The following is a 12,884-nucleotide window of genomic DNA, read 5'->3' on the forward strand; positions in this document are numbered from 1 at the left end:
CATCACAAGGAAAATTTGAGGCAGCTGCTGATGCCAGCTGAAAAATGTTTCCAGCTGAACTAACATCTGCTTGACCTGTCAGAGCTCACACCTCCCACTGAAGCCAGCGACAAAACTCATTTCTCTGGGAGCACTGTAAACTCTCTGGAATGCAAATATTTGCTGTGACAACAGAGAAGTTTAGAAGAACTAACCATCTCGTGTTTTGGCCATGTGGTGAGTTTCCAAGACCTTAAAGGACTATGACAGAAACTTGGCTCAAATGTGCTTAAAAGCAGGGAATTTCAGGAAAATTTGTTTTCAGTCCTTAACAGAAAAGACCTGTGTCCCACTAAGTCATTCCCTTAGTAACACTGAACTCTTTTATTGGGCGTAGCAAATGGGTTCAAATCCCTAAGTCTCCTTAAGTGAAAACAAGAGAATTTACATCTCCAGGTACCCAACAAAGTTAGCTAGTCACCCTCAAGTCTCTGTGTGTGTTTTTCCAGAGAGTATTTACCAGTTCCTTCAGACGTTTATGTTCTGGAAAGTCCAACCAACCTTTTAGCACAGCATGAAGACATTATACACAGACAACTCAAACAACTGGAGACATTTCCTACAGCAAAGGTTGGTTATCATGCCCATTCTGATATGATGTCAGAATACCGTGTTTTTGGGAAACCATAGAGGTCCTTTGTGCAGCTTTTTCAAAACAAAATCATTCTCCTGAAAGATTCCATATTGTTTAGAATTGAGAACATGCTCTTTGGGAAAATAAAAGTTACACGCGGCTCATACCAAAAAGAAAAATCACATAAAAATGACCACTTACTCTCCGAGCTTCGCCCAGATAGCCAAAGCTACTCTCAGGATAATTTCAGAGCCTTCAAAGAATACTGAATCCCAGATCTTCAGAACTGTATGGTTAGGCAGACAAGTGGCAAAGAGTGTCAGAAACCACTGCATTGTGAAAACATTTGTAAGTGGGGGTTCGTAGCCTCCTGAAGTTAAAAAACAAACAAACAAACAAACAAAAAACTTGAAATACTACAATTTACTATTATTTTACAAGAAGTATAAACCGCACTCTCAAATCCACCAGACATTCTAGTACCTCTGTCATTACTCAAAACTTACTTAGCCTGCAGCTGTCCAAAGATAAGCTGAGAAAAGCAATGGAAAAATGACACGGTCACCTTTCATTCTGCTGCTGCAAAAACTAAGCAGCAACACTGGGTTTGGACTGTAAACCCTGGAATAAGCGACCACACTTTTTTTCCCTTGTATCAGAAAGATTGCTTGTCTTTCCCAGAAGCCATATGAAATAAAAACATTTATTAAAAAGAAAACTAAAAACTAAACATACAAAACCAAACAAACAAGAAACCCAAACCAACAACAACAACAACAAAAAAATACAACCAAAAAAACACATCAATTCCCCCCCCAAACATTTACTGCATTTCTTCAGCAATTGACAGCATAAGTCTTTATCTACATAAAGGTGAAGATGACTGTCTGTGTAAAGTCTTATGCATAATTTTAATATCCTCATGTACTTGTTAAGTTTCAAACAAGATGCAGTATTTCAGCCTGAAACTCTGAAGTTTTACTTTCTTGTTACACTCAGAGTACCCTTTGTGCATCCCAGTATTAACTGTTGTGCTGAAGGCCATGACCAGAGAGGCTGGCCTGTGAAAACACTTTCAAACAGCAAATACTTCCTTGATACCCTTTCTTTGTTTTTTAGAGTTTGGACATAGCCACATGGAACATAGTAGTAGATCTTTTCTAAGATGTAACTCAGAGTGCACTTAGCTTCCTGACTGAAAAAGAAACCCAACCAATTAACAAAGAAACCAAAATATGATTCCCAAAACACTTCCAAATAAAAAAACTGAAAGTCTGGAGGGAATGCTACACCAGTAAAAAAAAAAAAAATCACAGTGAAAAGCCTGTTTCCAGGTAGCAACCCAAGACGTACTTTTCAGTTTTGCAGCTGTGTATTGCTAAGCATCTAGGTGAAGAAATACTAACCTACCCCCACTGGCTCTCCCACTGTAAATCTTCCCTATAGCTATATAAGCTAGCAGCTACAAGGAGCAATAGTAGGACAGGTATTTTGAGCTAAGGCAAGAAATGACCTTTTCAACATAGCCCTTGTACTAAACTATGTGTTAGTGTTGTCACTCCATGCATTATATAGTCTTATCAACACAATTCTGTTTGCATCTAGTGGTGGGACCAAATTATTTCCCCTTTTTTTTTTTCCTGAAAGCACCACCTATTTATGTTAAGGTTATCAATAACTGAAACCATCATGTTTCACCTTAACAATTTAAAATATATTCTAAGCAATAAGCTCATGTAAACAAACTGTACTTTTAAATCAGTGCTCAGATGAAACAATAGCAAGACAGAGTTAATAGCATTTTCTGTTGAACATACCTCCACTTTCTCTGTTAGCAGCTCTTTGCAAGGTGTCTAAGTGCTGGGACAGTTCAGGAAGCTTCATTTGTAAAAGATCTCGGAAAACAGCCATATCCACAGAGAGAGCACGGAGATTATTGACAAAGTAGCTATCAGGAAGCACCTTATCAATCAGGTAAATCATGATCTGTGGGAAAATGAAAGATCATCATGTAAGACTTACAGAGCCAGTTATTTTCTAGGAATAACATAAAAATAAAACCAGAGAATTTGCAAGTTCTCTTCACTAAAGAATAGCTCAGAGCCAGTGACAACATATGCCTCTGGCACCTCCATTTATATGGGGAGAAAACATTATAATTTTAAGCATCTACAAGTACTCTTAAGTATTCACAAGCAATCAAAATGCAAAGGCCTCTTAAGGCTGCCCAGAATTTATGAACTGTGAATGACTGAAATCAATGTCACACTAAGCTATGCCCAAATTGGCAGCATTAATCAAATCAAAGGCAACTTTTAGCACTTTTGATGTTGGATGTGTTTATGACATTCTCCACACTGTGGGACAGTTTCAGGGTCCCTTCTCTGGTTAACTGCCACAGCTGGAAGACTGATTGTCCAAATCACCTCTTTTCCCTCCCCAGAATGCAAGATACTGTTCTTTAAAAAGAGATTCTTCATATATTTTACTGTGATATATTACCATGCACTTGTAAAAATATGCTTTATTTTGTTCAGATATATTTCAACCAATGGAAGAATAATTTATTAAAGCAACATTAACTTACAAGTATACTATTTCTGCTTTCATTAACTACTTATGACATAAGCCATAAAGAAACCAATTTATAAAGGCTTTTGCCCCCTTCTCACTGAATCATATTACTTAACAGATCTCAGACATATGAAAGCATAGAAAAGAACAGAAATCTTTTTTCAACACTTACTTCAATAGAACTTCATTCTGTTTCATCAACGTGCAAATTGCTTTGAGAATGCTTTTTTAAAAAGCAGATTCATGTATTTCCCAGTTTGCAATAGATATTTTCTTCATTACACATATCTACATATTTATTTTTATTATTTGACTCTGTAATATTTCCCCACAATAATGTGCAAGAAAAAATATTTTTTAAGTTTCAGTATCTATGAGACTCATATGCACACCTTGATAGCTTCTACACATGCAAGTTGTGATTTTCTTGCTTACCCTAATTTCCGTAGGCTAACTTTAAGGCACTTCCAGGGATTTAACTTAAACATGCTTACCTTAACTAGTGAAGGCTCAAGCATCACTGGCTCAAGCACCAAGCATTCACTGAAGCTACCATCTTGGGTCCTATGCTGTTAAAGCCTCATGGTGTCAGTAGTACCTGTCATTTCCCAGCCTCTGGAAGACACTTCCCACAGAGCTTTTGTTTGTAATGTCCTTCCCAGAAACGGGACCTGACTGGCAAGCCCTGAGAATGCCCTTACTCCTTTAACTCCTAGACTCTACAATAATTCAAACATAGTTACTCCATAGCTCCAGTCCTGAGGGCACCTTTATAGGCAGCAGCATCTATAGCTGTTCTGAAGTCACTCATTACTTGGTTTAGGTGGCAGTGACCACACCAAAACAGTCACATACTAACTCCCAATTATTTTCTACTCCTCCCCCCGCACCCCCAGTTCCTTCCTCCTTCTTCCCTCTCTCTTCTGGGAAAATTCCAATCCTGCAAAGCCCACACACTAAGTTTGGAGAAGAAACGACTATTTTTCATTCTTGTTTTTATCAGGTAAGACCTGTTTTGGTGCAAACAACCTTCAGTGCTTTATATCCCTGGGGCAGTCTGGCACCATTCCATTGTCTCCTTCCCACAAGGAGCCCAATACCACTCACAATAAAAGACAATACAATAACATAAGGATGCACACAGTTCTTATAATGAATTGGGACTTCATAAACCTCAGGTGATCCTATTTCCTATATTACCATAATGCGTTTGATATAAAGTAGGTATATCGTGGTATTTTCTTCCTATTACAGGCAGCTCTCTAGAATGCAGGAACAAACACCAGCTATCTGAACTCTACTACCACAAGCTTTAAATTTTAGGAGCTCTGAGTGAATTTAAATACTTATAAAATTTAAATCATTGCCTAAGGCAAACAGCTCAGTATCTCAAGACTCATAGTTATCTTTTACTAATCTGACCCCCAACTCACACACGAGTTTACTTCAGGAAATTTGCACATAACCTTGGCAAACCTTAAACCACTTCCTAGTTTAAAATAAACTTCCATTTTCTGACATACTATAAATCTCATAAAGCTTTCTTTTAATTAGAAAAAAAATGGCCTAAGAAAATAAACCACTGTATGACTAAGATAGCCCAGAAATCAGTTTCAAGGTGATTTACTTGCCTTTTAAATATTTAATGTTTTCCTAGGATTTGCTTTAAAATATAGCAGATTTATTAACTGCCTTGCGTGCCACACAAGAGGTTGATATTGCAATTTTAAAGTTTCAGCTACCTCTGATGTCTGCAAGCAGACCTGGGAGTACGGAATAAGATATTTTGAAGCAAGTAGCAGTGTTGCCATTTATTTTTATTAATTATTATTTCATTAATTTTTATTATTTTATCACAGCCAAACCCTCATTTGTTTCTGTTGGAAAAAAAAATTAACAGTGATAACATTCAAACTGTTCATTTCAGATAGGATAAAAAAAAAATCTGCAGATACAAACTGGTTAACTCCTTTGAGTGCTGCTCTTTTAGGCGGACTACAAAATTCATTTACTGGCTTATTCTGAAGTTCACTAATTAAAAGCAATCTTCAACACTGAAAAAAATATTTTACTCACTTTCAGGGCATCCCCTTCATTGCCCTCCATTACTTCCAGAATAAGTGCAGCTAGTATGTTAAATCCTTGACAATAGCCAACAGATTTGTTCCATCTGGCATAAGCCAGCAAAACGCGCTTTAATACCACTCGATCTTGCTCTGCCTCCTGGCCGCAGTAAGAACTGCAACCAGTTCGGTGAAGGTCCTTTAAAGAAAAAAAAAACAAACCAAACAAGGACAGACAAGGTGTGTATTCCTTTAGTTCTCCTGCTTATCCCAGTTTTCCTTCCACCTCTGCCTTCCCAATACCTACTCTCAAAGTTGATGACAATGCTTCTTTTTTAATCTGTAAACCTTTAGCCAAGAGAAATAGTTTCAGCAAGCTCTGAAGTAAACAAGTTACCTAAAAGATGTTCATGCAAAGTTGTCACAGAAGATATTAACAGATCTCTGGGTTTCAAAGAGGCAAGACATAACAGCTGCTTAATTGAACAAAAAAGAGCAGCTGTTTCTATCAAAGTATAAAAGAAGTACTGGGTAACTAAGTTTTCAAAACAAAAATCAGAAATCGTGTCCTTGAGATTTAAGCGATTTATAAGTGAAAGGCAAAACACCTACTACAATGTTTAATATTTAGTAAGTATTATCTATAAGCTTAAACTACCAAGTACAGACAACAACTGTAATAATCAGGAACAAAAAGTATCTTGCTTCATGTACTCTAATTAGGGCGACTGTAGAACACAATCTCTCCCAAACAGAGTAATACTCCCTAAATAGGTAAACAGACTAATATTTAAATCACTGCAGCAATAAAAGTCTCTTAAGCTCTTCCCTAAAACTGCCGTCTGCTTTAAATATTAAACATTCATTCGCTGAGAAATATATACGGACAAGCATGTTTCACTCCTGCAAAATAACTGAAAAACATTCAATTGTTATATTATGAAACATACTTTTAAATCTCAAATTTTTTTGTTTGTTTAGCGAGAAAGAAAAAAACCATTTATGTTTCTTTGTCTCCATTAAACTCCAGTACCTCTTTCAAAATTAAAAAAAAGTAAAAATTGAGGAAAAAATATCATTAATAGCCATTTTTTTCTCAGCTGACACTAACAAGACTAGTGCAGAAGGCCCAAAGCGGCCAAAAAAAAAATTTTTTTTGGTGGGCCAAAGGGAATTAAGATGTAATTTTTGCCAAAGCAGTTCCAGAGAAGAAAATAAAACCAAATTCAAATTTCAACTTTTCACTACAAAAAACCACAACAACAAATTAATTACTGGCTACCTTTACTATCTGGATGCCCATAGAGTCATCATCAGGATTACTTCTTTCATTGAATGTGAAACGCATGGTTTTGTCCCAGTCAATTGCTATACTGTGTAAGTACTGATCAGCTAGGGTCAGCCAAACCTAGAAATACACAAAGAAAGTCAACAAAATTAATTATTTCTTGGATTAAAATATAAAGTTTTTATATATATTGTTAGATTAACCTCATCAGCTTCACCCATATATGATCTCCTTGAAATATGCAGAAGAGGACTATATCTACAACAATTTTTGCACCATTAAAATAATACCTCGATCCCTAAATCAGAAAGGAAGGAAAAGGTCAGCATTAAGTGTCCAGATCTGTGAACTGCTTACAAAGATGTAAGTCCACTGTCAGACACTGAAACCACAGGGGCCCTCCATGATGGAAGCACAAGGCAAGGACCCTCTTTTTCAGTTCAGCCTTTCTATCCTCATAACCTACAAGGAGTTTTACAAAAGGGTAACACTGCTGCTGGTTTTCCTCAAACTCAACCATGGATACATCTCTTGGAAACTCCACAAAAGAAATCTCAAGGTGCTAGTGCTTCTCTTTACCAGAATTCTCTTTTGATCAACTTTGCAGAAGAAACAGTATCTAATATTAACCATTTGGGATTAATCTAAAGGCATCACTTAGATCAGAGTAACTTACTCTTACAAGAGGGCTTCCTAACCTGTTGGTGCTACAGGGAATTCTGAAACAAACAATTTGACTATTTTGAAAGCCTAATAATTACCAGAACAGATTTATGCATGTGTACCTATGACAAAGGCTGGACCATTATTAAAGACTTGAAAAATTCCTGAAACATGAAAGACACATGACAAATCATACAATGACAACAAGTAACAATAAAGGATCTTTCTCCAGGTAACTGAAAGATATCATGAAAGCAAACTGATCAAGTTTTATATCAGCCATTAATTCACTCAAGTGAGAAAAGCAATTTAGACACTTCCCACAGATTTAAACACTTAGCTGCATGATGAAGGAATTTATAGACAGCTCCCAGAATCTCATGTTTTCTGCATTTAAATTTCCCTTCCCACACTTTTGCAAAGCCACCATGCAGAGGAACGCTGTTGTTCCGCCTCCCAGCAGCTTTGGCTCTGCTGACATCCTATGGTGTTGTTTGACTGGATTCTTTCTCTCTGCCAGGCCCAAAAAACGAATGTCACATGCCACAGCAACAATGCAGATGTCATCCTGCTCCTTCTGCTGACAGCAAAGGAGGCAATCAGCATGCTGCCAACACAAAATCCTTCCTTTATTTTGGTATCTATCTTAAAATCGTTGGGAAACCAGGGAATGGCAATGAAAAGACCACATTCCTTTTCTTAAGGCTACTTCTTTGGGCAGAATCGTGTGGTCATATGTGAGCAAACACAGAGATGGGTAGGCAGAAGAAGAAAAGACAGAGATCCGAGTTGGATGATGTGGCAGACCATACCCTCAGCAAATCTGCTGATTACACTAAGCCCAAGGGCTCCTCAATAGGATGCAGAAATTGTCTGAAAAGAGCCTCATGAAGTTCAACGAGAAGTTCAACAAGTCTTGCATCTGGGGAAAAAAATCCCAGGCAGCAGTATATGCTGGGGACCACCCAGTTGCAAAGCATCTCTCCCAAGAGGAAAGGCTGAGACCTGGGATCACTCAGACTGAAGGTGGCTCAGGGGGGATCCTAACAGCCTGGATAAGCACCTGAAGGGAGGGTGCAAGAAGGACAAAGCCAGGCTCTTCTCAATGGTGCCCAATGACAGGACCAGAGATAATGAGCACAAACTGAAACACAGGAGGTTTTCTCCAAACATCAAGAAACACTTTTTCACCGTCAGGGTGACAGAGCACTGACAGGTTTCCCAGAGAGGTTGTGGAGTCTCCTTCCTTGGTGCCCCTGATTGGGCAGAGTGCAACTAGGTGCCCCTGACTGGGCAGAGGGCTTGGACCAGAGGACCTCCAACCAAGGGACCAAGGTCCCTTCCAACCTCAGTCCTTCTGTGATTCTGCAACCTGTGCCACTCATGTACCACAGTAAAGTGTCTTGGACACTTTCTAGAGCATGGGAAAAGAATATTTCAGGAAAGAAAAAAGGCTGTTAGATGGATATAACGATTCACTTTAGTTGTAGGTTAAAAATAAATTCATAGTGGTGTGAGGAAAACAATGCCACTAAGTCTTCTGCTTCCTTCTCCCCTGATTTGTAAGGAGATGCAGTTCAGGTTGGAAAGACAGCAAAAAGAAAACTGAAAAAGGAATTTAGGCTGATGCATCAAAGATGTATGGAAATACATATATTTTATAAAGCTTAAAAATTATTCTATTTATTAAAATAGTGTTTTTAAAGCTGAGATTGTGTGACTCAGTTTTAAAGAAAAGCTGAATAGACATGCCTCTTTTTATGCTAGGGAACTTCAAACATTGTTGAAGAAAGCAATAAAGTAAGTTTAGCAAATTCCCAATGGACCCTTTCCTACAACACTAACTCAGTGTAATTTCCCACTAATAGTGCACTCTGCCATTCTGTATCACTCCTGACTCTGAACTTCCCTAATTTACACAATCTTCATTTTCCCCATCAAATGTTTCTATGAGCATTCTGCCAGCATTAACATCTATCAACTTCACCTCCGTAAGTGTGACAGCCTACACTGCAGATTTGTTCTCCTTTCAGTTATCTTCAGCTGTGGGAGCAGTTTCACCAGAGCGATTCCTTGAGACTGACAGAATGAAGCAATAATATCTGCACCAGATTAAGTTACCTAAGCCTCAAGCAGAAAGAACCCGACCACTGAAAACACCATCTTTAACTGTCACCTCCGTTTCTCCAGCTGTCCTGCAAGGTTATCAGTGAAGAATGTAAACCAGGCAAAATCCTCAGTACAACTTAAAAGGTCCAAATATTTGTTAAAAAATATCCCAACAGATAATATTGATGTCATTCACCTGTCCTGAGAAACCTACAGGCAATATGGCCCACAAAGCATGCAGGTGTACCTACCTTTCTCCGCCACTCCTTTGGGATGCCTGTCGGCAGTCTGGCCACTGCTTTGAGCGCATCATGCCACTAAAAGCAAAAGCATCCAAAAATGTAGGAAACTCATCATTAGTTTAATGCAACAGTATATCAACATTTACAACCTTGCAGACACGCACATTCATTTCATCTTACTGCACATATTTCAGAGTTTAACTGCTTAATCCACTCACAGGGAAAATATAGATTTATTACTTAATGATGTAACAGAAGTATTACATTCTTGGACTCAAAGACTCGAGTAAACAATGAAAGCCTATTGCATTTTCTGAATATGAATGGAATAGTTTTTGATGCAATTGCAAATAATATGCTGACATTATGATGACAGGTGCACTTCTGAACTAGGGCAAGCACCTTGACTGCAGAGAACACAGTCCTTCACAAACTCAAGAGGAAAATGAATCAAATTACCTGCTGAAAACCATTCTGACCTAAAGATGGTTCAAGAGTGAATTTCAATTTTGTATCAACCCCTAGAAACAAAAAGAAAAAGGTCATTATTTTCATTTAGCTCAAAGAGGGAAAAAACCAATACACACAAAAACCCCACAGGTGAAACAAGAAAACAAAATTCTGCTTCAACAATTACATTTCAACTGGTTTCTGTGAATTTTTGTCCTCACAGTGGATTCAAGGCACATATTAAGAAGTACATGGACGAAGTTTTTCAAAATGCAGTAATATCCTCTTTAATGATGTGGTTTGGCACAACTGATTTCAATAAAATTTGTGTAGTCCACTATTCTACAAACTATATGAGTACCCTACAACCTGTAATATGCATCCACAGAAAAATACATGTACAGAGACAGTTTCGTTTCATCTATGTCAACTTCTTGACATTAAGTCACTCAAAACTCATTTATAAGTTTGGGATGCTAAAATTATTGTTCAGGATGTAATTTTTTTAATAGTTCTTCAGAACATAAAGCACATTTTGTCAGTATTCTCATTTAAGCTTAGATTTTATTTTGTCACGTGAACAAATAATTTTAATTGTTATAAAGCAGGCCTACTAATAGTTCATAAAATATTACATAAAATACCAGGATCTCAAGTGGATCCCAACATGGCACCAGAGTATGCCATAACACAAAGAATAACACGTTTAATTTGCTTTCTATCCCACAATCTGAATGTACAATTCTTTGGTCCTTCAAATGCCGCTGTCCAGAGCTCAGGTGCTGAACACAGTGTTACACTGCATCCCCTCCCTCCAGTTTGCTGGCACAAAGAATAAAGCCTTGTTTTATTTTCCCTCCATAATTTAATAAAATGTATTGCTCCATATTTAAAAACATATTATGCATAGCTTCGCATCTTTGCAGAATATGAAGCCAAACATTTTAAATATATAAATATCCATATATACATATATATACACACACACAGGCAAACCAAACTACAATCCTGCAAGGTTTTAAGTATATAAAATCCATGCTAACCAACTCACCAGTAATATTCAGTGCTTTAGAGGACTAAGCCTGCAAGTCTGACAGAAATCCAAACTGTAGTGGCATTTGCTAATTATGGAATGTAAAATGCCTTTCAGCATTTGCATACTGAAGTGATGGTAAGTAATTTTAAAGCCTTGCTGTTTGATAAATATATATTTGAAGACAAAGCTGCCTTCTTTAAGGCTTTCTTTTTTTCTTTGTTGGGCACGAGTGAAGAAAATAAAAAAATCACACGAACTCTGATATTGTTTAGAATTTTAGTGTTTTAGAATTGCATCACTGAGACCTGGGGATTGGTGCTCCCATTTCCCTGCTTCAGATCTAAAAGACATGCTTGTTAGATCTAAAAAAATAAAGGCTTATAACCATAATATATATGTCTTGAAAAACATTAAAGGATTAACAGCTAATCCTGGAAGTAACTGTTTATTAGTATTCCTTCCCATAACACTAAGGCACTCAGCAGGGACTCCTAAAAGATAAATCTCTTCAAAGTAATTCAAAGCAATGCAACAATGCCAGTAACCCACTAAAAGTAAATTGTATCACGTTTGCTGAAATCGGAAAAAGTGAGTCTCATTCCCAAGCAAAAAAAAAAAAAGATAAGTACTGCAAAAGCCCCTAATACATTAAAAAAAGATACCATGGCAGGGAACTCCTTTTGTTAAGGAAACATATGCTGACATTATCTAACACTATCTTGTAGCAAAGAACTAACAGCCTTCCAAAATAGCCATGTATTTGTTTCCAACTCAGCAGCCAAATATTAATCACTTCACAGTTTTCTAAGACTTAAAGATCCCAGTAACAACTTCTCTCTTTGTCTTATAAGCTTCCTAAGAAAGATGCAAGCAGATACTGCCAGGTCTTCAAAAGATCAAGCACAGTAAGACAAAACCTCAGAGTAAGGAAAAATCTATCTACAATTACATGAACATCATGACCAGGGAGCTCACACCAGGGCCCAGGTAGCTGTCTCTCTTGATTAAATGAGACTAAAATGAGATTCTTGAACCTCCATCTACACAAGTTTATTAAGTCATGGCAGACAATTAAGACAGGTGTGAAAATTACAATAAATGAGAATAACATCACATGGTAACACCAGACTACACAGTACACTGTCTTCAGTATGGCAAGGAACATCTCAGTCGGGCCATGCACTGTGACGTCTTGCAGAAGCCATGGAATCTGTTTTCCCTTATTTGTTCCCTGTTAGAAATATTCTCAAAATCAAATTATATGACAATTTAGTGACAGGAGAGGAGAATTGCCATGGGGAGTGAGCCACAGCCCATACAGGAACAGTTCCTCATTCCCACCCATAAATTTCCTAAAACCAGAAAATTACAACCTTGTTCAATAAAACAAATACAGCGAGTAAGCAAGTAAGAAAAGCTGGAACACAAACAGTACAGAGAGCAAGGCAAGGCTATGCCCACCCAGGGCATCTGCAGGACAGCAACCAGCAAACTGCAGGCAGCATCTCATTGTCTGTCACTTACTTCTGGCACAAGAACCATCTCGCTACATGCAGTTTCTGCGCTCTTCTCAAGGAATTTGTCCTTGGACTTTAGAGCTTCAAGGAAATGAGAGCCTATCCCTATTCCAACCTCTCCTGGTTTCCTAAACCTCCTTTCTCCATCATTCCCCTTCTCCTAACAAATCTCCCACCCCTGCACATACTACTTTTTTTTTTTTTTGCACTGTTCTATCATTTTCATCCTGTCTACTTTTGCCTGGATCGTCGCCAGTCTTTCCCCAGAGGCTTCTTCCACATACAATCTTCCATCATCTGCTACGTCTTACCAGCAACTCCCTTTAATT

General features: G+C 37.8%; 1 protein-coding gene across 3 annotated transcripts in view; it reads right to left on the reverse strand.

The window, feature by feature from the left end:
* Window positions 1-12,884, reverse strand: part of TBC1D30 (TBC1 domain family member 30) — a 54,135-nt gene that overhangs the window by 12,376 nt on the left and 28,875 nt on the right. For all 3 annotated transcript variants that reach the window (XM_017822197.1, XM_017822199.1, XM_017822198.1), the window contains 6 exons: window positions 10,012-10,073; window positions 9,562-9,627; window positions 6,533-6,658; window positions 5,264-5,449; window positions 2,431-2,599; window positions 815-983 (listed from right to left, as the gene is read on the reverse strand). In XM_017822197.1, coding sequence (XP_017677686.1) covers window positions 815-983; window positions 2,431-2,599; window positions 5,264-5,449; window positions 6,533-6,658; window positions 9,562-9,627; window positions 10,012-10,073 — 778 coding nt within the window. The remainder of the gene's footprint in view (window positions 1-814; window positions 984-2,430; window positions 2,600-5,263; window positions 5,450-6,532; window positions 6,659-9,561; window positions 9,628-10,011; window positions 10,074-12,884) is intronic.

Source organism: Lepidothrix coronata, unplaced genomic scaffold, assembly GCF_001604755.1.
Source record: "Lepidothrix coronata isolate B3197 unplaced genomic scaffold, Lepidothrix_coronata-1.0 Scaffold95, whole genome shotgun sequence".
Classification (NCBI taxonomy): Eukaryota; Metazoa; Chordata; class Aves; order Passeriformes; family Pipridae; genus Lepidothrix; species Lepidothrix coronata.